General features: G+C 53.3%; 1 protein-coding gene across 7 annotated transcripts in view; it reads right to left on the reverse strand.

Annotated features, from left to right (window-relative positions):
* Window positions 1-485: 485 nt before the first annotated feature.
* Window positions 486-23,493, reverse strand: part of LOC104696012 (dynamin binding protein) — a 34,008-nt gene continuing 11,000 nt past the window's right edge. For 4 of the 7 annotated variants that reach the window (XM_039553850.1, XM_039553849.1, XM_010410101.4 and 1 more), the window contains 14 exons: window positions 21,105-23,045; window positions 8,807-8,994; window positions 8,103-8,202; window positions 7,445-7,592; window positions 6,906-6,923; window positions 6,037-6,236; window positions 4,860-4,990; window positions 4,524-4,628; window positions 4,210-4,338; window positions 3,425-3,757; window positions 2,823-3,005; window positions 2,549-2,747; window positions 2,000-2,451; window positions 486-1,720 (listed from right to left, as the gene is read on the reverse strand). In XM_039553850.1, the coding sequence (XP_039409784.1) occupies window positions 1,535-1,720; window positions 2,000-2,451; window positions 2,549-2,747; window positions 2,823-3,005; window positions 3,425-3,757; window positions 4,210-4,338; window positions 4,524-4,628; window positions 4,860-4,990; window positions 6,037-6,236; window positions 6,906-6,923; window positions 7,445-7,592; window positions 8,103-8,202; window positions 8,807-8,994; window positions 21,105-23,045 (4,313 nt within the window). In that variant the 3' untranslated portion in view covers window positions 486-1,534. Of the gene's footprint in view, window positions 1,721-1,999; window positions 2,452-2,548; window positions 2,748-2,822; window positions 3,006-3,424; window positions 3,758-4,209; window positions 4,339-4,523; window positions 4,629-4,859; window positions 4,991-6,036; window positions 6,237-6,905; window positions 6,924-7,444; window positions 7,593-8,102; window positions 8,203-8,806; window positions 8,995-13,014; window positions 13,183-17,035; window positions 18,334-21,104; window positions 23,046-23,493 lie in introns of those variants that run through there. The other 3 variants (XM_019293833.3, XM_039553851.1, XM_019293823.3) reach the window with 3 other exon arrangements.

The raw sequence follows: 23,493 nt of genomic DNA on the forward strand, positions 1-23,493 counted from the left end.
CAGATTTTGGGCTGTGGCTCCAGACTGCAAACCTGATTGTGGTGGAGACAAGCTGGAGAGCAACCAGCACACCTCTGTGCTACAGCCAGGCACACACAAAGTATGGTGGCTACTGTTGACAAACCCTTGACTTGTTCTTGGGCCTGATCTCAGCTGTTGGCATGCAGAGAGCAGGTGCCCACTTAGAGCAGGGCAAACACTCACCCCCACCAAGCCCCTACTGCCCTGCAGCCCCAGCTGAGGGGCTTCTCCCAGCTGGGGGAAGAGGGCAGGGCAACCACTTCATCTTAATAAAGAAGGTTCCTCTGAGGGTTTCCTCGTGCCTGAGCTGCAGCTGGCACAAACACCAAGGCAGCAGAATGCTGGACCCCACCGAAAGGGAAATGTTTTTCCTGGCCCTGTAGGTTCTGGATGCAGTCTGTGGTCTTTGCTCCCCGCACTTGCCAGACACTCCTCCCAGCTCTCCCAATACTTGCAAAGGCACCTTCTATACACAAGGGTAAATCTTTATTTACAGAGCAGCAGTACAGGGGATACAAACATTACCCCATGAAGGGAACTTCTTCCCTTCAGGACATGGCAGCAGCAGTATCACACACCAACCCAGCAAAAGGCACCACACACCCTTCCCAGGGATGGTCCTGCCATTCCAGAATGTCAGCACCCTCTCCCATGCTGTGCAGGAAAGCACAGGTGAGGCAATTCTGGTCAGACACCCCAAGAAACAGGCTGAAGGATAGCTTCTGCCCTGCCCCAGCCCAGAGCAGCCAGGTGGGGCATGCCAGTGCATAGATGGGTCCTGGGCACAACTAATACCTTGCCTTGCTGACAAAGGTATGGTGTTCTGGGCTTCTGGCTCACCTGAAAGATGAGAACCTGATGGCTGCTGGCAGCAGCAGATCTTGGAAAGGCCAAGCCCCTGGGAGAAGGCACCTGCTGCGGGCTTTGTTGTGAGGGTTTCAGAGGCCATACCCATCCCAGGCCTGGAGCTCAACTACTCCCAGCAACCCTCAGAGCTGCTTCCCCAGGCAATGTGTAAATGTCCCACCCCCAGTCCTGCAGAGACAGGTGAGACTAGGCTCCTGCTGCACAGGGAGCACATTCACAGGGTCTGAGCTGCTTTTAGTACTACTTGACTAAAGACAACCTCCAAAAACTCAGCAATAGCCTTCCACAATTTAAATCCACAGCAGCTCCTCAGCCTTAGTCAAGCCTTACCCTCCTGGGCAGGCCCCAGCCCTAAGCTTTGCTCCCCTGCTCCTGGCTGGACACAGGATGTCAAACACACCTCAGGGGTGAACTCACCCCTGCCCTCATAGAAGCTGCCTGCTCCTGCCTACCCGGCCAGCCCACCCTTCTTCCCTCCCCTGAAGGGGTAATGGCAGACAGTGTCTTGGGGCCCAGGAGCACTGCACAGCTGTAAGAGGCACAGCCTCAGGGTGAGCAGTGGGGGCTGCAGGGCTGGCCAGCCTCCCCCAGGCCCCTAGCAGTCTCAGCAGGAACAAGGCATGGGGTGCAGGCTCTGTCTGCTGTCTCACGTGTACTCTGTCTTCCGGATGTAACTTGAGGGCACATAGCCCTGCTTCCCATGGGCCTCGGCCAGCCACCACTCCTGATTGCCTGTGATATCCTCAAACTGCAGGATCCTCAGTCTCTGGTTAGCTGACACACTCAGCTCGTTGGTGTTTCGGCCTTTGAAGGTGTAGAGAGCGTAGTAGACCTGCCAGACAAGGGGAGAGCATCAGTTGGATAGTCACACCACACAGCCTCATTCTGACACTGCATAGGATGTGTGGGCTTTTGTCCTTCTTCCCAAACAGTGACAGCCCTGGCCCCATCCTGGCCTCTGCCCACTCCCATTTGCAGCCTAGTTCTGTCTCATACTCCACCTCCTACATCTTTCCTGTCACTGCCGGGGAGGAGGATGATTCAGTCCCCAGCCAAACTAAGCAGTTAGCCCTTGGCATCCCCAGCCCCATAAGGGTGGCTGAAGACTCACCTGGTTGCCCTCTGACTCGCTGTTCTCCAGCCCAGAGTCTCTGTCCTCCATCGAGGGTGTGGGCCTGAGATGTGCTTTGGTGGGGTGCCTGTTGCGAGAGCTGGGGCTGCAGCCCGGCTCAAGGCGGCTGTAGCGGCGCTGAGACGTCACTGTCCCAGCCAGTGGGGCTGTCCTGTCACCAGAGCCAAGCTGGGGCAGAGAGGGGGAGTCCACCTCCAGTGGGGGCTGTGGGGACTGGTACAAATCTGCTGGTGAGGCAGAGTCCTGGAGGGGTTTCTGAGTGAAGGTGACAGCCGCCCCACTGGGGCTGAAGGTCAGGGTGGCGTTGCTTTGGGGAGAGCAGCTGCCGTGCTCCGACTCGTTGGAAGAGTGGCTGCCCACGGAGATGTCTGACTGGCTGCGGCGGGGGTTGTAGGGCTTCAGAAAGGAGCTGTACACAAAGCCCTTCGTCACTGCAGAGAGGGAGAGGAAGGGAGCTCAGACTGGTGCACAGGGAGACCAGAGGAGGGGACTCACAGCAGGCACCAAGGGCAGGGAACAGCCACCTACCCCCATTGTCTATGAGCCAGCGATTCTGGCTGCCCATGGGGTCCTTCTTCTTGATGACGCCCACAATGTCTCCTTCCAACAGGGAGACATCCAGGTCTTGGGCAGCATTGAAATTGCGGTCAGCCTGGAAGAGGCTCTCTGGGGGATAGCGGGCCAAGAGGGTGGCTCGGATGTCATCTGACTGCAGGAGGTAGGTCGGCTGCAGAGGAACAAGGCAGGTGTGAGTGGCTGTCCTGGGCTCTGCAAGCCCTGACACCGGGCAGAGGGCACTCACCAGGCCGACAAGGGGCTGCCGCCGGGCAGACTGCCGTTCCATGCTCTTCCTTTCAAAAGTCTTCTTGGGAGCCGCCTGGGACTCTGGGAAGAAGGTGAAGGCCTGGAGCTGCTGGAGGACTCGACTGTGCTCATCCTGGAAGATGGCAATCAGGTTCCCCTCCCTGCCAGACACCTTCAGCAACTGGAACCAGAGCAAAGTTGGGGATCCTGGTTAGGTGACAGCTGCTGGGAGAAGCAGCCAAGAGCTACAGAGCAGACCACAGCAGGGGTCTGAGTCCTGCCTGTGATTTGTGTAAGACCCAGGTCTGCAGTCCTGTCTGGACTCAGCTCTAAGTGGTCCTCAAACTCATGACCCGAGATTCTCCCAGGACAATGCTCTTCTGCCCCTGCTCCAAGAGCCTTCTACACACAATTGCATCATAACCCTGCAATGCCTGACCCGAGCATCCCACAGGAGCCCTCCACAAGTCACTTGTGGCATGAAACCGCAGTAGCAGCTTCCTTCACGATGTGACAGGTCCCAGTGATGCTCAGGGATAAACCCTGCAGGGATCAGTGCTGCTCTGAGCCCAGGGCGCTGCCTGCACTGCGGGAACCCACCGACAGCAGGGGTCTGAGCTCCTCCAGGGCCAGGCGCACGAAGTCGCAGTGTGCCTCGGCATAGCCCCGCACGCAGCTGGCAAACAGCTCCTTGGCGAAGCGCAGGAACTTGGGCAGCTCGTCCAGCAGCTGCGCATTGAGGGCCTCGTAGTTGTTGCGGGCTGACTGCAGCTCCTCCAGCGTTCGCTTGTCCTTCAGCTTCTCCGCTCGCTCGGTGCAGTTGTGGAAGTCGAGGAGTTTGTCGAAGCGTTTCTGCACCAGCTTGTGGGGCCCCGCAAACATGCTCAGCAGCTGGCTCAGGGGCGAGCTCACCAGCCGCTCCGTCCGCTCTTTCTGAGGGGCAGAGGTGCAGTGAGAAGGTGAGACAAGGTGCTCTTTCCCACTGTGAATGCCAGCAGCTCACTCTCCAGCACACAACCTCCCCAGGACAGTATAGTCATTGTCTCCTGATGGCACCCACTGGAGCTCCAGAGGTCCCTTCCAACAGCAATTATTCTATAATCTTACATAACTGTGCCAGCATGGGTAACTCTATGGGAAGTACCTGAACCACTCACATAAAGAGCTGTAGCATTTCAGGTATGGCTGAAAAAATGTGTATCTAACAGGCACATTCATAAATTCCCAGGCATCAAAGCTCTCAGGAGGGCAGAGCTAAGGAGGAATGCTCACAGCTCTCCCAGGTTACCCTCCCTGCAGCCTCCCAGGGCCTGCCCATCTGCAGCAGACCCCCAGCATGGGCCCCAAGGGGCATCCCCAGCACACGAGAGCACAGCCTCACTCACAAAGCTGGAGAAGAGCTGGTCGCTGATGAGACGATTCACTTTCTGGAACTGGTCCAAGTCCCCACTTCCCTTCTCTGTGCACAGGTCCCACATGCTCCCTGCTGCCAGTGCCTTCATACAAGCTGATTCCTGCACCAGGGAGAGAGACATAGTCAGATGAGCCATCCTTGCTGCCCAGAAGGGGCTCCCAGGGCAGCCCAGACCACTCTGCAGGGCTGAGGCAGGAGCCGTGGCCAGAGGCACTGCAGGGACACACCATGCAGATAGGAGGGGCATGCTGAGCCCCACGGGCTGGGCATCACACCCAGACTCACCCGGACATGCTGCAGGTAGAGGGAAAGGTCCCGGATGAAGGACTTGATCAGACGCTCCTGCATCCGGAAGTTTTTCTCTGTCTCTTCAAAGGCTTCATCCTTTAGCTGTGAGAGAAAGTGTTTCAAGGGAGGTGATGCAGGACTCAGCACCTCCCAGAGTGCAAGGTGTGGGGCCCTCCTGCCCACAAGCCGGACAGCAGAGATGGGTGGTTCAGACCCTACGCTCACTCTGCCTCCCTGGCCTGGGTGAGAGCTGCACGGGGGAAGGGGTGTGGGGGGACAGCAGGTACCTCTGGAGAAGCACTGCAGGGTGTAAGTGCACCTGACGCACAGTACCTGGGGTGCAAAGCCTGTGAGATGCTTGAGGTGGCTGCTCACACGGTTGGATTTCTTGATGATAGAGTGGAAGTTGAGCTTGGAGATCTTCTCCATGAGGCTATCCTCATCCCCTTTTCTGTACTTTAGCACTAAACAGATTGATACAGAAATCAAAACCCTTGTAAGCACAAATACCCATGTCTTACACTGCCTCATCAACAATCAGCTTGTTAGTTCTCTTCCCCAAGCCTCTGCAGTCTGAAGAATCCCACACATCATTAGAGAATGGCTTGGGTTGGAAGTGACCTAAAAATCATCTAGTTCTAACCCCTCTGCCATGGGCAGGGACATCTACTAGACCAAGTTGCTCAAAGCCCCATCCAACCTTGTCTTGGACACTTTCATCCACAACTTCTACAGGCAGCCTGATCCAGTGCCTCACCACCCTCAGTGTACAGAATTTTTTCCTTATATCTAATCTAAATCTACTTTCTCTCAGTTTATCCAGTCCTATCACTACACGCCCTTGTAAAATATTGTATCATAACCTCCCATCCCATCCAGCACTGTGCCACCTATTTGGTTCTTGAGATGCCCTAGTTTGCAGACAAACCATTCAAGCTCCTCCACAGGATTATGCATAATGCCAGCATAAGATGACATAGGAGATGGTGTACAACAATCACTGGACATACGCAAGGTATGCTTCTATATTGCTTCTTTAGCAAATGCAAGCAATCATTATAGGCAGCCTCTGTCACCTCAGCTTCAGTGGGGCTATGAGGCAGGACTAAAGTGTAAGATCTGCATGAACCAGGGGCTTCCAAGGGAAAACAGGGAGGGTGGCCAGCAGGTATGAAAGGGAGTAATTTTCTCCCTCTGTTCAGTCCCAGGGAGGCTACACTTGGGTACTGCATCTAGTTTTGGTGCCTGAAGGCCACAGGAGATGTGGGAGAGTCATAGCTCCTAACCCACAAGGAGAGCTGGGGGAGCCAGGCAGGCTGGACATGAGGAGGCAGAGGGGGATCTGCTCACAACTAGCAGCTACTTGAAGGGCAGTTACAAAGGTGATGAGGCCAAACTTCCCTGAGCAGTGAGATTTCCTCCGCGACCATGGCTGCCAGCTAAGGCTCAGTGGCCAGCAGACACCAACCACAGAACACCCAGTCCTGTCTGTCTCTGCCCAGCTCCTCACCCAGGTCCTTCCGGCGCTTGTACTCGTTGATGTTGACGTTGATTTCTTTGACTGCGAGGACAGCAGCTGTGAGTGGTGCCCTATCAGGGTGAGCCTCGGGGGTGGCACTCAGCAGCTCCATCAGCAGCAGTGGGTACCGCATCACCCTCTGCACGGGCTTGATGAGGAAGGAGCCCAGGTTAATGTAGTTTGTGCAACCCCTGGAAAGTCAGGACAAAGGAGATGTATCAGGTGTCAGTCCAGCTCTGCCACACAAACTCTGCCCCCTCAAACCAGTGCCAACCAGACCCAGAACTACAATGCCTCTAAGTCCACTGTACTCTCTAAGTCATGCTGCCCTTATGCCCAAACTCACTGCACTCCTGAACTCCTGGTGCTCTCAGTTCAACCCCAGGTTTCTGGTCCTCACTTGCACCAGGTGATCCTTCCCAGCCAGGATCCTCTCCATTACCAGACCCACCATGAAATCCCACATAGGCACAGCCTCACACATGCCAGAGAGCCACTTGTTTCAGATGCTGTTCCACCACACAACTGCCCACATCTGTCCCCCAGTGCAGGACAGACTGACTGCAGGACTACAGTCACTGCAAGGCTTTCCTGGCTCCTTGGGGCTGAGGGCTCCCAAATCCTGTTTCCTGCCCAAGATCTCCCCTCGCCTCATCACTTGTGCTGCCTACCTGTGCAGCCTACCCACTGCCACTGCTGCAGTCATGCCACAGACACCCCTCTCCTCCCAGCTGTGCCTCCACAAAGCAGTGTTAGGGCCCCCCAGCATGCACCCAGCCTGTGGCAGGAGGTTAGTTACAAGGGAATGGCCAGACCAACATGGACAGACAAGCAGGGACTAAGAGGAAGGATGCACTTACCACTCACTGTACAGGCTCCTGCCGGCCCACAGAGTGCCAAAAAGCAAAGAAAAGCAAGGGTTAATAGGGTGGCAGGTGTGCAATCCCACAGCCAGTGTCTGTGCCCTGCCAGTGAGGCTGCCAGGGCAGTGGGCAGCCCCATTCTCCCACAGCAGCTGTCGGCACTGCTGGCTGCCAGGACGTTTCCCTCCACAAGCTGGAGCCCTGGCACTCACTGAGCCAGGCAAAGCAGCTCCTTTCTCACCAGCCATGGTGGGTCAGGGTTTGGGGAACAGGAGCCCTCAGGCCAGGACATGCCACCTTCTCTATACATTGGTGGCTTCTCTGCAGATTTTAAGGGGGTCTATAGGTTTCCCAGAACCTGTGCATTGGGGCAGGGGGCCATTTGAACCCAGAGCCTGGTGAATTATGCAGTGCCACAGTCAGACCCTCTCCAGTCACCACCTGAACTGTCCAAACACTGCTGACAGAGGGGCAGGGATGTTGGAAACTGATCCCCCTATCCCAGCCTGGTGGCTACCACAGCCAGAGACTCAAACCTGAGGCTATCCAGCAGGTCCAGAAGTAGTTTCTGCATCTTCTCATCCTTCTCATAGGTTTCCAGCAGTGCAATGGCCTCATCATGGTTCTGGCAATACACCCTGTAGACACTCTCCAGCTCTGCACGCTGTGTCAGGAACACTGGCCCTGCAGACAGCAGCAAAGCAGGACTTCAGTGTCTCCTGGTCCCCAGCTGCCTCCAAAAACACTGGTGCGTCTCATGATAAGACATGCAGTGTCCCTGTTCCGCACACACAGCTCAGGAAGACAGTGCTACTACAGCATGCAGGACCCCTCCTCATCACCCATCAGCACGGGGAGCTCAATCAATCCAGGTCTCCCAGGGGGAGTAGTGGAGACATTGGACACTGGGGCCACAGAGCAAAGGCACAGGCAGCCCAAGGCCTGAACAACTCAAGCTGGCAGCACTTTGGGGCAAAGGGCCACGGATGGCCACAGGCACTGTGTCTCAGCATGGTGACCCCTAGGGCAACACAGATCTCCTTGGCTTCGCTGTTGGACTGATGAGTAGCAATGGGGGCCAGCAGGGAGAAAGCCCAGTCCCAGTGATCCTCTCCCACCATTTAAACTGTTATGTCCTGCCACTAGCAATGCCCATCCCAGCCTTCTGAGAAAAGGTAACAGCAGAATTCATACCAATGGCATCTGAAGCCTCCAAGGTGGACAGCAGCTGCTTGGAGAAGTTAATTACCATGTGGATGTTTCCAAAAAGGCTCTCAAAGTCTATGTTCTGCATCTAGTAAATGGGAAAAGAGATGTCCTGGATCATGACATGTCCCAGTCAGATCCAACAGCCCCCCTCCCCGCCACATTGCCCTCCTGCATCAGTCCTCAGCTTCACAGCAGGCACCTGGTGCGCCCTCCTTTCATCGCAGTGACTCCTGTATGCATTTCCTTGTCCCCCAGTGCACTGAAACTCTCACTCCTTATGTGTCCTTCTCTTTCTCAGCAATTCTGCCTCTGCTCACCTGGTTTTCTCTTTCTCTCCCCACTAAATCTGTCCCATGCCAAGACTCCATATCTTATTTCTCCTGTCCATGAATTTAACCTATAAAACCAAATGAAGATAAACTTTTCCTGCCCCAGAAAATCAGTCTGTGATACTTGCTGCCAGGTCTCTTGCTCCCAGCAAGGATGAGAGCTCAGCATCTCACAGCAGATGGGCTATTGCAACAAGTGCATGGAGCTGTGGGAACCACCCTCCTCCCCTAAGAATAGCTTAAATTTCCTTTATGGGTTCCCGTGCTGCTTTGTCACCTTAGAGAACTAAACGGACTCAGTATCCTCACCCCAATTCACCAGTGCTGCACCACAGCTTTCCCTCCCTTCCCATCTCCTACCTGTGCCTGCTGCAGGGGCACCATGATCCTCTGCACACACATCTCCAGGTCTCTGATATAGTCCCGCTCTGTCTGAAGCAGTTCCTCAATAACTTTGGCCCTCTTCTCCAGCATCCTTTGCTCTGCGCTCTCAGTGGCGGCCGAGGACGGCTCCAGGGATGGTGTCTGGGAGGACAGGAGAGTCATCTCTGCAAGACAGATAAACGAGATCATCATGCCCCAGCAAGGCTGCAAGGACAGGAGCCAAATAGCACCTGAACTGCAACACATGTAACCCATGAGACTGAGAAACAGCACTACTGAGAGACCAAGGGCCCTTCCAGAGCGGCCATCCCCAGGGCTGCAGGCAGACCCGGCTGCTCCTACAGCCCACCCTCGCAGCACCAGGAACGCTGCGAAGCCCCGGCACCGGCGCGCCGGGCAACAAACCTGCTCCACACGGTCTGCCCCTATACCGGCCGGGGCCACGCCGCTCTCCAACTCCGCGGCTCCGGGACGCTGCGGACACGGAGGGAAGCCCCCGCTGCCCCGCCGGGCAATGGCGGCCACCCCTCCCTCAGGCTGGGAGCGGGGTCTCCGTTCTGCAGCCGCGGGGCATTTCCATCTCAATGGCCGCGGAGGGCCCCGGGCACCGCAATGGTGCTGCCGCTGGCAAAGCCTGGAGCTGGATCCCAGCCAGCGGGGCCGGGCAGGGCCGCCCCGCCCGCAGGGCCCGGGGCTGCGGGCCGCCCTCCTCGGCCCCGTCCAGACTCCCGCGGCCGCTCTCCTCCTGGTTTTCAGTCCCACCTGCGGCCCCGGGCCGGCCCAGCCCCCTCCCGCTCCCATTGAGACATTTTATCCCCCCGCAGATTCCTGGGCCCCGCCGCGCTCTGCCCCACCTGCCTGCGTTCAAAGGCTGTGCCCTCGGACCGAAACCACGGCCGCAGTGTTCCCACCGCCCCTCCCCGACCGTCCCCTGGTCACCCCTCTGAGGCCAGGAACACTCGGGTCTCCCCCATTTCAGGGCAGCACGGAGCCCCTTGCAGCGCCCAGCCTGCCTCGGGTACCCCATTTCATGTCAATGGCCGATTCCACAAATGCGCCGTCTGCTACGGAGCCCCAGCTGCCCTCCATCAGCGGAAATTTTTTTAGATTTGCAGGCATGTCCCAGCTCAGACATTTCTGGGAATGTTTTTGCAGAACAGGCACTTCCAGATCTCCACCTCCCTGACCTCTCCGGTGACAGCCTCGGGCAACAGAGGCTCAGCATCGATTAAACCCAGGGACACCCAGCAGGGCTTGGGACTTATCCTGGTACCACAGCACCGACTGTGCACGGCCCCAAGAAACCCCCACGCTCCCAGCTGCTTCTGCCCAGGTGCTGGGCAGGCTGCAGGCAGCCCCCAGCTGTGCCCTGTGGGGTGATGGCAGTACCCAGCACGGCAGCATGAAACATGGCATGGGAAAATTGCTGCCTCAGCCTAAGCATCCTGCCCACTGCTCTCCCAGGCCGGGGTCTTCACACTGAAACAACCCGAGAAAGAAGACACCCAAGCTGAGACACTGATTCAGCCCATGATTATCTGAAACCATGCCAGCCCTTTTGGCCCTTCCCACTGCAGAGCAGCTGGGGCAGAAACCAGGAGCATCAGCACCAAACAGCAAGTTCTTACAGCCACCTGGGCTGAGGATGAACCACTGTGCCTCTCTGCAGAAAGAACAACTTCAAAATCATTCCCACTGCAAGCCCGACAGATGGGAAACCCAGCTGAAACATTCAAATGCCCTCAATGTGGGAAGGAAGATACTCATCTCTCTAAGCTGGCATCTCTGCTGCCCTGCCTTGAAATCTAGCCTGGGGAGAGGCAAAACGACCAGCTCCATGGAGGAGGACTCAGTGACGCAACCAGCACTACATTTAGTAGGCAATCATTGGGAAGAGAAGGCCTCACTGATTCCTACTGGCAACTATCCTTAAGACAAACCCCATCAGAGCCTGTCTTGGCTTTCCAGCAGTCCCTGATGATCAACTTTATCAACTCTAACGCAGCAAGGAGGGCCTGGGAGCAGATGCTGGGTTTAACTGGTTTTGCTCTTTGCATTTCCACAGCATCTGCAAAGTCACAGCAGCAGACTGGGCCCTGCTGTGCAAGGTCCTCCACAAACACCCACAGGGATATCCCTCGACGAAGCACTTGGAGCCTGAACAGGATACGAGCAGAAAAATGTACAGGAGGGACAACTAAACACCAAGATAATACAGTCAGCAAGTCTTTATGGCTCAGAGTTAATGAAGTAATAACAAATAAGTTATTTTAAAGAAGGCATGGCATTTGTTTTGCAGGAGAGCAAGCTCAAGTGGGAAGGCAACTGGGAAGAAACAGGAAGGTGTTAATTTGCAATGCAAACAGGTGTGTGAAACCCAGAGGGGGTGGGCGGGTGAGATGATACTACTGCATGGGGTGGGCTGGGAAGAATCTCGAAAATGAAGACAAGCCAAAATCACAGCCAGAAATGACCCATGCAGCAGCATTTGGGAAGACAAATGGAAAAGATTACATTTGCTTTGGTCAAAGAACAGGATTTTATATTTAGCCCCAGGCAAAATGCCACCACATTAAGTTTTGTACAGGACACCTCAGGAGTTTACTGCACCACTAAACAACCCTGCTGTGCTCCCAGCCTTAGCCATAGCGAAATTGCAGTCACACCATGTGTTTGGCTCCAGCTCCCCAAAACAAAGCTGGGGATGCCCAGTGCTGTTGGCAAGTGCAGCAGCTCCCCATGCTCCACCAAGCAAACCCCAGGCAAGTAAATCTAGGTTAGGCCCTTACAGAAAGTACCCTGTGGTGGCAAGGATTCAACCCACACTTGTGAGATTGCCAGCTCCATGACACCCTTCTTCGGCAAGTCTCAAATCCCTGCCTATGGAAGAGAAATTAAAACCTTCCCTGCACAGATTTTAAGCCCACAGTAGTCATCAGCTCAGCTTGGTTGACCTGGCACAACACAGGGAACCAGTTCTACCCACTTACACTGTACTAGTACTTGCATGATTTTGAAAACTCATACAAATTAATTCTCCTCCAGCCTTCTTGCTCTTCCTGGAAATTTCAAGATTCCTTCAAAAACAAGGCTACATTGCAGTCAAGTCTCTTAGGATTCTTCTTGTTTATGACTAGTCCAGCATCCTCCTTCAGCAATGAACTCAAAAGGTGTCCTACTTCTTTCCAAACACTTGCAGCTCAAAATATTCAAATACAGAATTTATTTTTAATATTTGGCTCTTATATCTAACCAATATGTATTAGTGTTTGTTTCTGATGCATTTAAAAACTCTCACTTTTTGTATTTCATACTATCTCTGTTAACTGTCATCAATTTATTTTTTCCTGTTTGTCACACATTCTTGTATGTCTAATAGCAGCTTTCCCTAAATGAGGCTTATTAAGCAGTTAACTAAACCCACCAATTTCACAGCTGTGGGTTTTGGTCATCCAGTAAGTATTTTTGAAACAGATCTCCATTTTACTTCACAGATTTTCAATTTAAATGTTACCTTTCAATTTGATTAATCATGCCCATCAACTTTGAAGGTGCTAAGACATGCACCACAGCTTGAATGGGCTTTGTCGGCCTGCAGGAATATGACTCGTATTTCTCATGAAGCCACCAAATTCCAATCCAGTGACAAATTCATCTTTACCCATGACACAGTTGCCAAATAGGCATTCAGAAATACATTTCCATAAACAATGTTCTCAATCACAATTTTCAGAGACTCAGATTTTGTTCTCCTGTTTCTTCTTGGTTTGATGGTCTGAGACAGCCTCCCAGGAGCACCTGCTTTTGAGCTTTGCTAGTACCCCTGCTGACCCACGAGAGATCCAACACCAGCTCGTAACCCAGCCCTGGCAACGAGGTGTGAAGATGGAGCACACTCCCACCTCTGCCCTTCCCGGGGAGGCTGCGATTTGCTGTCGCAATCACACGGCTCATCCTGCTCGTCTGAGAAATGCCACCGTCATCAGCTTTCTTCCAATTAACGAAACCTTTGAGTTGTTATTACCCACCCTCCTACTGGGAGCACACATGCAGGTTTTCCCTGCCCGGCTCTGGGAGCAGAGTTGGCCCACAAAGACCAGATCCAATGGGAAGTATGTGCACCACGCTGCAGGGCTCTCCCAAAGGTCTGCATCGCCCCCCAAATGCTCGTGCTCAGGGCTCACCTGGCAGCATCCCGCAGGCTCGGCGCAGCCCGGCGGGCGCTAACGCAACCTGGAGAGGGACGTGCCGCCCATCAGCGCCGGCGACAACCCCAGGAATCTCCGGAGGAGCTGCACCCAGCCGCGAGGCAAGCCCGGCCCCGGGCCCACAGCTCAGCACAGGCAAGCAGTGACTCAGGACAAAACAAACCAGCTGCAAATATTTGAAGTATGTGGAGGCCAGGAGGGGAGGAGCCACTGCCGACCATGAGGGGGAGGCGATGAAACTAGGGCAGGGAATAATTAATCTGAGCGAAAGGCTAAACTCGCTGCCAGGAGCAGGATCTGGCTGGGGCGAAAACTCTTACTCCAGACATTGGTAACACACCAGTGAGCTGAACGGGGGCAGAACAGGGATGCTTCTCCAGGGCCACTGGAATGGCTTGGTGTCCCAAACGTGTCTAATGCAGAGCCTGCTTGGTGGGGATATGTCTCTGATGATATCTCTCTGTGGTGAGACCACAACCACTGCCCCAAACAGCCTCTGGTTGCCCAGACAGCCCCATGGCATTGGGCGTGAGCAGAGGATGATTCCAATCCTTGACACAGAAAAAAGTGAAGTAATATGATGGTGTAAAAGAGCTAAGCTGCTAAAGCTGAGTCAGGGCATCAACAGAAAGTGTGAGCAAAAACACTGATGGAAAAAAGAATGAAAGCTGAAAGTTCTTTAAAAGGATGTTTTAAATAGACATGAAAAAAACATGAAGAGAACTGTATTGATGAAAAATCTGTCCTGTATCTGTGCTTCAATAAAGACAGCAAATATAAATATATAAATGAGCATAGAAAGTGGATAATAGATAATAGATACACCAGGAACTCTGAAGCACAGAAAAATGAGAAAAGAAAGACATCAAGAAAAATCCATGGATGGTAGAATTCAATTTTCATCTTTTAAATGAAGAAATAAAATACTACTTTATAATAGACCTTTATTTCCATCCAGGACAAAAGAAAACCTACAATGACACAATCCAACATTTTTGGCAACCCTGGCAAAAAGGTAGAATTATACAATAAATTTTCTGCTTCTTTCTTTCTAAAAAGAAAGAAAGAAAAAAAAGAAAAAAGAAAAAAAGAAAAAAAACCTTGAAAACCCACTGCCAGTGGAGACTATCCAGAAAAAAAGGCATTTCTAAACAGAGACTGGATTTAGTTAATCTCACATAATAAAGTAAATGGAAAATCACTGCTGTCATGTAGAGAACTGAAGATCAATTCAACAGGATCACAAAATAAAGATGAGGCATATGAGTCACTGAGTGATCCAGGGTATCCTGGATAAGATGGAATTATTCAAACCAAGCAGGTTTAATGCAGACAAACGCATTAATGTATTAATGGGAACAAGAAACACAGCCACATGCAGGACTGTATTCTGGGGAGTAATTATTCTGCTTGATCAGACAAAATTCAGCAGGAGTTCCCTGACTGTTGTGGAGGACAACTGGGGTTTTAGACAAAGGCACAGGGGCATAGCAAGGTAAACTAGTATTGACACCCACCCAGAATCCCTCACCCAGCCCTCAAGTCCACTGTTTTAAAAGTCTGAACTGAAAAATGAGTGAGCATCAGGAAGAATAAACACTTAAAGGTCTTCCTGCGAGTCTTTGACATGGGTATTTTAAGACTCCACTACAAAGAATTGAAGACTGAAAAATTACTTAACGACAGTACCTGCCTGAGAAGAATATCCATCAACTAAAAAGCTCCAATTTAGGAGAAAAAGGTTGGGGTTCAGAGCTGAAATGGAACACATAACATGCAAAAAACTTTTAAGAGTGATGGTGACTAAGCAGCAAAGTTGTGACAGGTGGGTTCTCCTGTTGATGTGTCAGGCAGTCACATCTGAGTCTCATCCCAGCAGAGGTACTCTAACCAAGTAGCTGTCACCCGGTTACACTATACAGAAATCTGTAAGAAGTGTGATAACCCTCCTAATAGAAAAGATCATCTCTACTGGCTTGGAACTATTCAAGGCAGGCTGGATGGGGCCCTGGGCAACCTGATCTAGTGTGTGGCATTCCTGCCCATGGCAGGGGCACTGGAACTAGATGATCTGTAAGGTCTCTTCCAACCCAAACCATTCTATGACTCTACGATCCCTACTGGGGCTTTCAAGTCTCAATTTCTGTCACTCAGGGGATTGAGGAGGAACCTGTGAAAGAAGTAAACAGCATTAGAAAAGGTGCCTGGAGCACACACTGAGGGAAAACCAGAGCTGCCTTTTCCCTGTCAGCTGTGTAGGTGGGTGTCTGCTACCAAGCACAATGGGAGCTCTTTTGGGGAGGTGCTGGTGGGATCTTGCACTGAGGCAGCTACAGCAGCAAGCATTACATACCAAGGAGAGCTGCTGCTGGTCCAGCACTGTGCCCCAGCAGGGCAGGTGGAGGAAAGTAACAGACAATTGCAGCCAGAAACAGGCCACAGGATGGACAGACAGTGTTTGAAATACCTGGAGCATTCATCCCTCCTTTCCTGCTGTGAGACACTGGTGCTGATAATGAGGGCATCCTGCCCTGCTCCTCTTACAGCTACTCCCATGCCCCTGAGCCTGCCACAGTGGGGAAAAAATCCTTCAGCCCTGAAGAGTGAAAACTTTCACTTGGCATCACAGTCTGTCCCTTCAACTCTTGCAAAAGCTGGACAAGCCAGCACTGCTCCAGCCTCCTAAGGCTTTGTGAACCATTTCCCATCCCATTCTGTTCCTGGCCTCCTCCTGGCTCCCCTGCTGCCCTTTGGATGTCTTGGCACTGCAAAGCCTCTCCCTTTCCTCGCCCTGGGGACACAGCTGAGCAAAGTCCCACCCTAACAGGGTGGCCTGGGAGTGCAGAAATGCAGCCTTTGGAGCCTGCTTAATCAAATATCTCCAGAGGACAGATTTCATGCTAAGGCAAAGGTAGTCACTGCCTCCAGCTTTGCCATCGCTTTGGCTGTTGCACAGTTTTCCTCTCCATTTCAATCCCACTTCACGGAGAGTTCACACACACAGCTACATGAGACAGATGCTGGCAGAAAGGGCACAGGAACTAACAGGTTTTCAGACACATGGAGGCCTGTCCGTCAAGAAGGGCTCCTTCTGTCCCTCTGCCTAGACCCCAGCACCTTGCTGCCACATTCCCCCCCCCCCCCCTCCCCAGTATTCTTCCAACAACCAGCCAAGCTTCACAAATCTGTCTGCAGCTGACTCTGACACAGCCACAGCATCAATGCAATGATTTCACCCATGCCAAGACAGCCTAAGCCTTCCACTTTGGTGACTCTCCAGCTCCAGGGTGCTATTTGATAGGACTGGAGACCCAGGGATGGCTTGGGGACCCAGGACACAGGGCATGCAGTATGTAGCACAGCCAAGGGACCACTGCAACACTGAGGGGCTGGCGACGCAGGAGATTCCCATCGGTGACACCCCCCAACACGCAGGTGCCTCAGTGTCCTGCCCAGGTGAATTACACAACTCGGAGTACTTGCTCTCTGCATATGTCTGAGTGCTACAACAGTTTCCTCTATTTCCTGTTTGCACTGCCTGTGAACAGCTGCCATGCTCAGGGTCAGGAATTGGTTCTTACACGTAGAATCTATTCATGATGGGTTATAAAAGTAAAACAGGCAGTGGAAATAACCCAGCATCTCACCCTTTCCCTCATGAGGAGCCTCCTCAGGGCTCTAAAAGAGCAGACGAACCAGGGCCACAAGTTTTAGGGTGTACCTGAAACACTCAGGAGCAACAGAAAGGACAGCATTGAGCCTGTGCCACCTGTGCTTCCCTCTCACTTGGGCCTCCACAAAATCCCCTTGCAGAGGCTGTACAGAGGGGTGAAGACCATGATGCTCATTTCAGTAAATCCCAGGGAGGCCCTTTCCTGTGAGAGCCTGTCTGTGCTGGCCACCCACGTGTACCAGAGTCCCAGTGCTGCCCTGGTGCCTGGGTGAAGGGCAGGGTGAAGGCACACCCAAGGGAATTGCCCACCATTTCCCTGTGTACCTTGCTTTTTCTTCCTGGTCTGCACAAACTCTGAGTGCCGCAGGGCACTGGGAGCCGTCCGTCTGTAGAAGCTGTTCCGCTGCAGCACAGAGCCCACCCTGTTTGCTTCCTCAGCCTCCTGCTCCCAGAGCTGGCTCCAGTCTGGCCGGCCCGTGCGTACCCTCGAGCGCTCTGCTCCACTGCTGCTCTTGGCTGGCATCCCAGGCCCTGGGGCTTCTCCTTCCAGCTCCCCATAGCTGTCGTAGTCAACAACGCATGTCTTGAAGTGTGTGTAGCAGGTACCTGACCCCAGGTTCACGCCACCATCTCCCGAGGACCTGACTGCAAATGCAGGAACTTCACAATCTCTGTCTGGACTGCTGTGGTCCATGACATGGCCTTTGTGTCTCCTCTGTTGTTCAGTGTCTTCTTGGTCTACTTGGTCCCTGGTACCTACACGTGGCCTTTCCTGCTCTCTATATGCCCTAGGGCCTCCATCATCTCTATACCCCTTTTCCCCTTCCCTATATACTAGATTGCCTCCATCCTCTCTATACTGCCTTCTCCTCTCCCTATACTCCCCAGAGTCCCTCTCTTGCCTGTGCCACAGTTCCTTTTTCCTAGAATGTCTTTCATCTTCACTGTAGTCCATAGGATCTCTGTAGTCCTGATACCACCTTCCCCCCTTCCTACAGTCTCCAAGGCCTCTGTCCTCTCCATACTGCCTTCCCCTCTCCCTATACTGCCCAGGTACTCTGTCCTCTCGGTTCAGCCCTTCTCTTATCTCAGAACTGCAGTTTCTGTATTGAACACCCTCCCTCTCATACAACCTGTAGTTTCTGCCCTCTATATCCTGTCTTTTGCCTTCCCAATCATCGTCTGCTTTCCTGCAGTCCATGTACTGCATCTCTCCCTTCCAAAAACCTCCACAGTCTCCGTTCCTGCTCTGTTGGTCCACGGAGATGCCCTCCTGTCTCCTGGAACTGTCCCAGCCGCTGTCTGCTCCTCGGCTGCCCGGGTACTGCCTCCTCGTCACCCTGGGTCTGTCGTTGCAACCAGCCACGTCCTCTCTCCGTACAGCACAACAGTCCTCATATTCCCAGCTGAGGAGCCGCGGTTGTCTCGGATCCTCCATGCAGTGTTTCCTCTAAGGATAGGTGCGCACAGTCCTGTGGGGTGTGGCACAGGGGCCCACTCCCCTCACTCTCTGCTCTCTGAGCCCTGCCCCGGGCTGACGCCAGTTCTCCACTCTGCTCCAGCACTCCCGTCCCAAGTGAAACGCAGGTGCTGCTTCCTGAAACCAGCCAGCAAAGGCACGGGCCCAATCGCTGCCAGCCCCGGCCTCCTCCACCTGCTGCCCAAAGTAATCAGTAACCAGCCCGGAGCGAGGAGGGGAGCCAGGCTGGGCAGGCTCTCACCGCCCAAACCGGCTCCACGGCTTTGCCAAAGGCTCTCTGCAGGCAGCTCTGAGGCAGGGAAGAGGAGGGCACTGGAGCATGCAGAGGCCCTGCCCCAAGACCAGTGTCCTCAGGGAAGGGAAACAGAGCGTGTGTGAGACTGCAGGAAGCCACAAACCAGAGGTGGGATACCAGATCTTCTTCCACTGCCTTCCCACCCCTGATAGCATGAAGGCAACAACGTGGTCTAGAAGAGGCTGGGCTCTGCTCCACACCTCGCTGGGGCAAACAGAGGCCTTCAGGCTGCCCCTGGCTCAACCCTGATGCTGAGCCCATCCCTTCCCAGCCCTCACCCACAGTCATGGGAAGATCAGGAGAGGAGCTGCTCCCTGCAAGACAGAGCAATGCCTACACAGTGCCATGCAGCCACAGCTGCCTGGTTCCCTGCTCTAGCGGGTCCACCCGCTGACAGGAACAGGCTTGAAGGGATTACCTGGGTTACAGAGTCCAGTGCCAACACACAAAATAAGTTTCCAGGAGGCTATAGAAATATGCACTCCAGTAACACCTCTCACTGCAGGGCACAACATATTCCCAATTTTCCATGCTAAACAGAGAGCTCCTATAAGAAACCAAGAGACAACCACAACATGCCCTTGACAGAGAACGTGAGAGTCTGTGGATGTCATCCATGTCTCAGGTTCTTGCAACACTTGTTAGGAATGCAGAGTCCATGCTCTCAGCTGGTAGAAGACAAAAATAAAACCAACTCTCCTACTCCAACTGCAGGAGGGCAAACACTAATCCTGCCCCAGCCTGGTGATCAGCAAAACCCCAGTGTGCTCACAAGACACACCAAAAAAGCAACCTGATGATTTTAAAGATTTACTGTAGAAAACCACATATTTTCTACTCTTCCTTTGGCTCCCCAAAGGATACGCTGAGGGGCTGGATTCCCTCAAGATTATGCCTGCCCTGCTTTGGTTGCTGGTCAAAGCTTAGTGAGAGCTTTTCTGCCTTCAGTGTGTCTCCATGTTCACCTAACAGTGGTAATGCAGAGGTCATGCCTCAGGCATGGCCCAAACACATTTTGCTGAGCTGATGCAACACCAAGTTACTGTTCTGTCCTGCTGCACTAGAACTGGGCTAGCAAGACATGCTCTCTGGCCACATTTAGATGTGTCAGGAGGGACATGACAGGGCTTGGGTAGGAGACATCTTTATCACAGGGCTAGAGAGGTCTCTTGAGAAAAATCTCCTAGGACTACTGGAAGCTTACTAACTTGAGGATGCCTCAGGATAGTGCATTAGTTCTTGCCTAAAGCTTCCACTTCCAGAAGCCAACAGGGCACAGGTTCCACAGGATCGGTCCTCTGCCAGGAAGCACTGGGACAGTAGGAGATATTCCCAGCAAGACCCATCCCATCAGAAAATTTCCCTCGAGATTCAGTCTAGATTTTCCTCTTCCTACCTTCAAGTTATTTCACCTAGCTTCAAATCCTCTAGGCCTCGTTCCAAGCATGCCTCTCGCACACCACTGACATGGAGGTTGTTTGTCACCTATCAGCCTTCATTCCCATGTGCTCTGCCTCAGACATGATCGTGCAGCAAAGTGCCTGGGCTCCCCAGGGCTGATTAAGCAGTGGGAGGATGGAGGCAGTGAATTCAGAGTGAGTAATTCCCAGGCAGGAGTTGGCATTTCACTCTACCTCCTGCATGCAGTGCCCACATTTCCTGCATGTCGTGGGTTTTGGTAACAGAACTGCAGTGTCAGAGCTCCTGGGAGAAGCCTGGGAAGGGACTGTGGGAGAAGATGTATGTGGTCCCATCTTTCCATTTGTCTACTGTAATATCAAGTGAATGTAATTAACAGCACTGATCTTTACATGGCACCTTCAGGTTTCAGAGAACAAATGTGCTGATATAATAATGGCAAATTCCTCTTTCCTGAGTAATTTTTTTCTGGAGTGCAAGAACAAAAGTCACATTTTCAGCTACAGATATGCCACAATTGAAAACTCTTTGTTGCTATTACCAACAGAACAGTGCCGTTTTCTTGTCCAGGACTCCACGGACAGCAGGAACACAGGGGCAGGCTTTACTTTTTGCCCACTAATCCATCCCACTCCCAGGCCAGGTTCAGTCCCCTTCTGTGTACCCCTTCTCTTCTGAGTGATAAATCTCCTGTATCAGCACCAGAGCAGAAACCACAGGAAACCCAGTGCCCTGACAGGTTGAGGGCAGTCACAGCACAGACAACTACTCAAATCTCAACTGCAGGACCACCAGCAAAGCCACCCTGAAGTTGCTGCTCACTCCACTACAGATAAGAGGGGATGAGGCAGGGAGGTTGGAACTGCAGCAGCTGTGGTTTTGCTTTCCATCACAGGCATACTGGGAGTGGATGAGATGAAGGCTCTGGATGTATGGTGGGGCCGGAAGAGGAGATGGGGAGATGGGAGAGTTGGAAGGAAAAGGGGGTGGGGAAGACCAGGGCAAAGGGATATCTAGAGAAAGACACTGTGATTTTCCAAGGCAAAATCATGATGATTTGTACTGCAACAGTGCTTACAAAATGACCAAAATCAGGAATTAAAGTAGGGTATAAAAGACTGCCTTCAAGAGTGTCTGTAAAACAGCAGAGGCACCTGTGCTCCTGAAGCATCCCCCATCCCATGCTGCTGAAGACTCACCTCTCAACTCCTGCAGCTCCATGCTGAGGCTCTCAATGTTGGAGTCACAGAAATCAAGGTTTTCCATGGTCTCTGCTCTCACCAGCTCATCCTGCTGCTCCTCCAGCATCAGGCTTAGCTCGGCACGGGTCTTGCTGTACGCCTCCAGATCTCGCTCCACCTCTCCAATTCTAGTCAGCAGGATGGAGCTGGAGGAGGCTGATCCTGCCTGTGTCAAGTCCTCACGTCCCTCCTCCACCCGCTGCTCTGGGGTGCTGGGCTGAAGCTGTGCAGGGACCACATTTTTCCGCTGGCTGCTGGATGGAGGCCGGGGTGCAGGCCGGGAGGGTTTGACCGAGAAGGACAGGGACCTGCCTTTGGGCACTTGGCCACCCTGCACGTGCACAGCGGTTGTCACAAGGCTGCTGGGCCGAGGAGGGGGTGGCCTCAGGGCCCTTCTCCTCTCTGCCTGCCTGGAGTGGGACACAGCTTCAGGAGAGCCACGGACAATGTCTTTCTCAGAGCTGTAGTCCAAGATAGAGAAGTGACGGGAGACCTTGTCCTGCTCCACACCAGTACTTGACAGACTCTTCTCAAACTGGGCCAGCTGCTCTGTCAGTTTGGAGTCCAGGTCCACGCAGCCATCCCCCTGCACTGCAAGAGGGCAGCACTCCCTCCAGCTCCCAGCCCGTGTGTCCAGGCCCACCTGAGCAGTTCCTAAGCTGGAACAGGGCTTGGACTTCTCCTGTTTACTGTCCATCCAGTTGTCTAGGTCCTGGGTGCTGCTCTGGCTCTCCTGGGGCTGAGATGCTGCCCAGCTGTTAGGAGATGAAATCGCCTGGCTCCTGCAAGGATTTTGGGGGAAGTGGGGAGCCTGCAAGGGCACAATGGGGCTGTCTCCATCGTGCTGAGGAAGGGGGTGAGTTTCTGAGTTTCCTGGGGAGGCTGAAAGGGTCCCCCCAGGCTCCAATTCACCTGCTTGGCCAGGCCTGTTGCCCTGTGGGGGAGGCAGCTGAGCAGAGGGGAGAATGCCATTGACTGTCTTCGTGTGGTTAGAGGAGACCGAGCCCCCTGTGCCTTTTGGATGTGGCTCTTGGGGTCCCGTGCTGGGAGAGGCCTGGTGCTGTCTCAAGTCAGTGCCAAGAGGACCCTCTGACCTCCCTGCCTTGTGAGACAAAATGGTGGCAGGCTCAGGGTATACAGCCAAGCCATCCTCCTTTTCCCTGCTATCTTTCCCTGGCAAAGGAGGAGTTTCAGAGCAAGTGCTTTCTGGATCTTGATGGATGGTCAATCCACAGCTGCCTCCACCTTGCAGATCCCCAGTACCCACCTTTTCCCTGCAGGCCTCAGAGGCTTCCAGCCTCACAAATCTGTGTGGAAAGATGCCACGTTTTCCTCTCAGCTCCCCCTCCAGCCAGCCATCCTCCAGAATGCCTACAATCCGAATCCTGTCACCTACATCAAAATCCAGTTCCTGGGACTCCAGGGCTTGGAACTGATAGAGGGCAACACCATAAGTACTCCCTGGCTCGTTGTCATCTTTGGGGGGCATGTCTACTGTCCCATTGGTGTCACAAGTCCCTGTGGGCTCTGGATCCACTGAGGTTCCTGGTGCTCGCAGAGGAGTAAGCAGTTCCACAAAACCCTCTGGGAAGATGCCCCTGCAGCCTCTGAGCTCACCCTCAAACCAGCCAGGCTCTGGGACACCAACAATGTTGATCACATCCCCTTCCCTGAAGTCCAGTTCCTCCTCCAGCTGAGCAGACAGGTCCATCAGGGCCCGGGCTTGGCCCAATGAGTAGGCAGGCACCTCCAGGAGAGTGCTCTGGGACAGCTGACGTCTCCGAACTGAAAGGCACAGCTCCCTCACACATGATGAGGGGAAAAAGCCCTTGGAACCCCAGCTGCTTCGGCCCTGGAGCCAGCTGGAGGCCAGGGACCCCCCCAGGATCACCAAGTCTCCTGCAGAGAATGAGACACACCAGTTCAAAACTGCTCTCATTACTCCTTCCCACCTCTTATTCCTGCCTCCCCGCGTTCCCTCCTGGCTGTGGGTGAGGACTGGCACTCTGTCAGAGCACAGTACATGCTGGGAATGCACACAAGCACAGGATGGGGTTAAAGCATGAAGTATCAGCAGCCTCTTGTACATCTAAGATACACAGTTTGGCTGCAAAGTCGTGCAGGTGCATCAAAGCTTTCATTCTCCCCCAAATGCAAGTCTAAGATTTGGGGATTGGAGGTCACTTAAAAGTAAATTTACTATGATCAGGTGATGCCAATTTTTGGAGTTTCATGAGTAATGACCGATCATGAGAAACTGGTATCAAAGTGGCAGAAGCCCAGAGGACCATGGTGGATTTGACATGACCCATGTCACAAGGTATTAGAAGATTCACCTCTTTCTTCT

This window comes from Corvus cornix, chromosome 6 (assembly GCF_000738735.6).
Source record: "Corvus cornix cornix isolate S_Up_H32 chromosome 6, ASM73873v5, whole genome shotgun sequence".
Taxonomy (NCBI): Eukaryota; Metazoa; Chordata; class Aves; order Passeriformes; family Corvidae; genus Corvus; species Corvus cornix.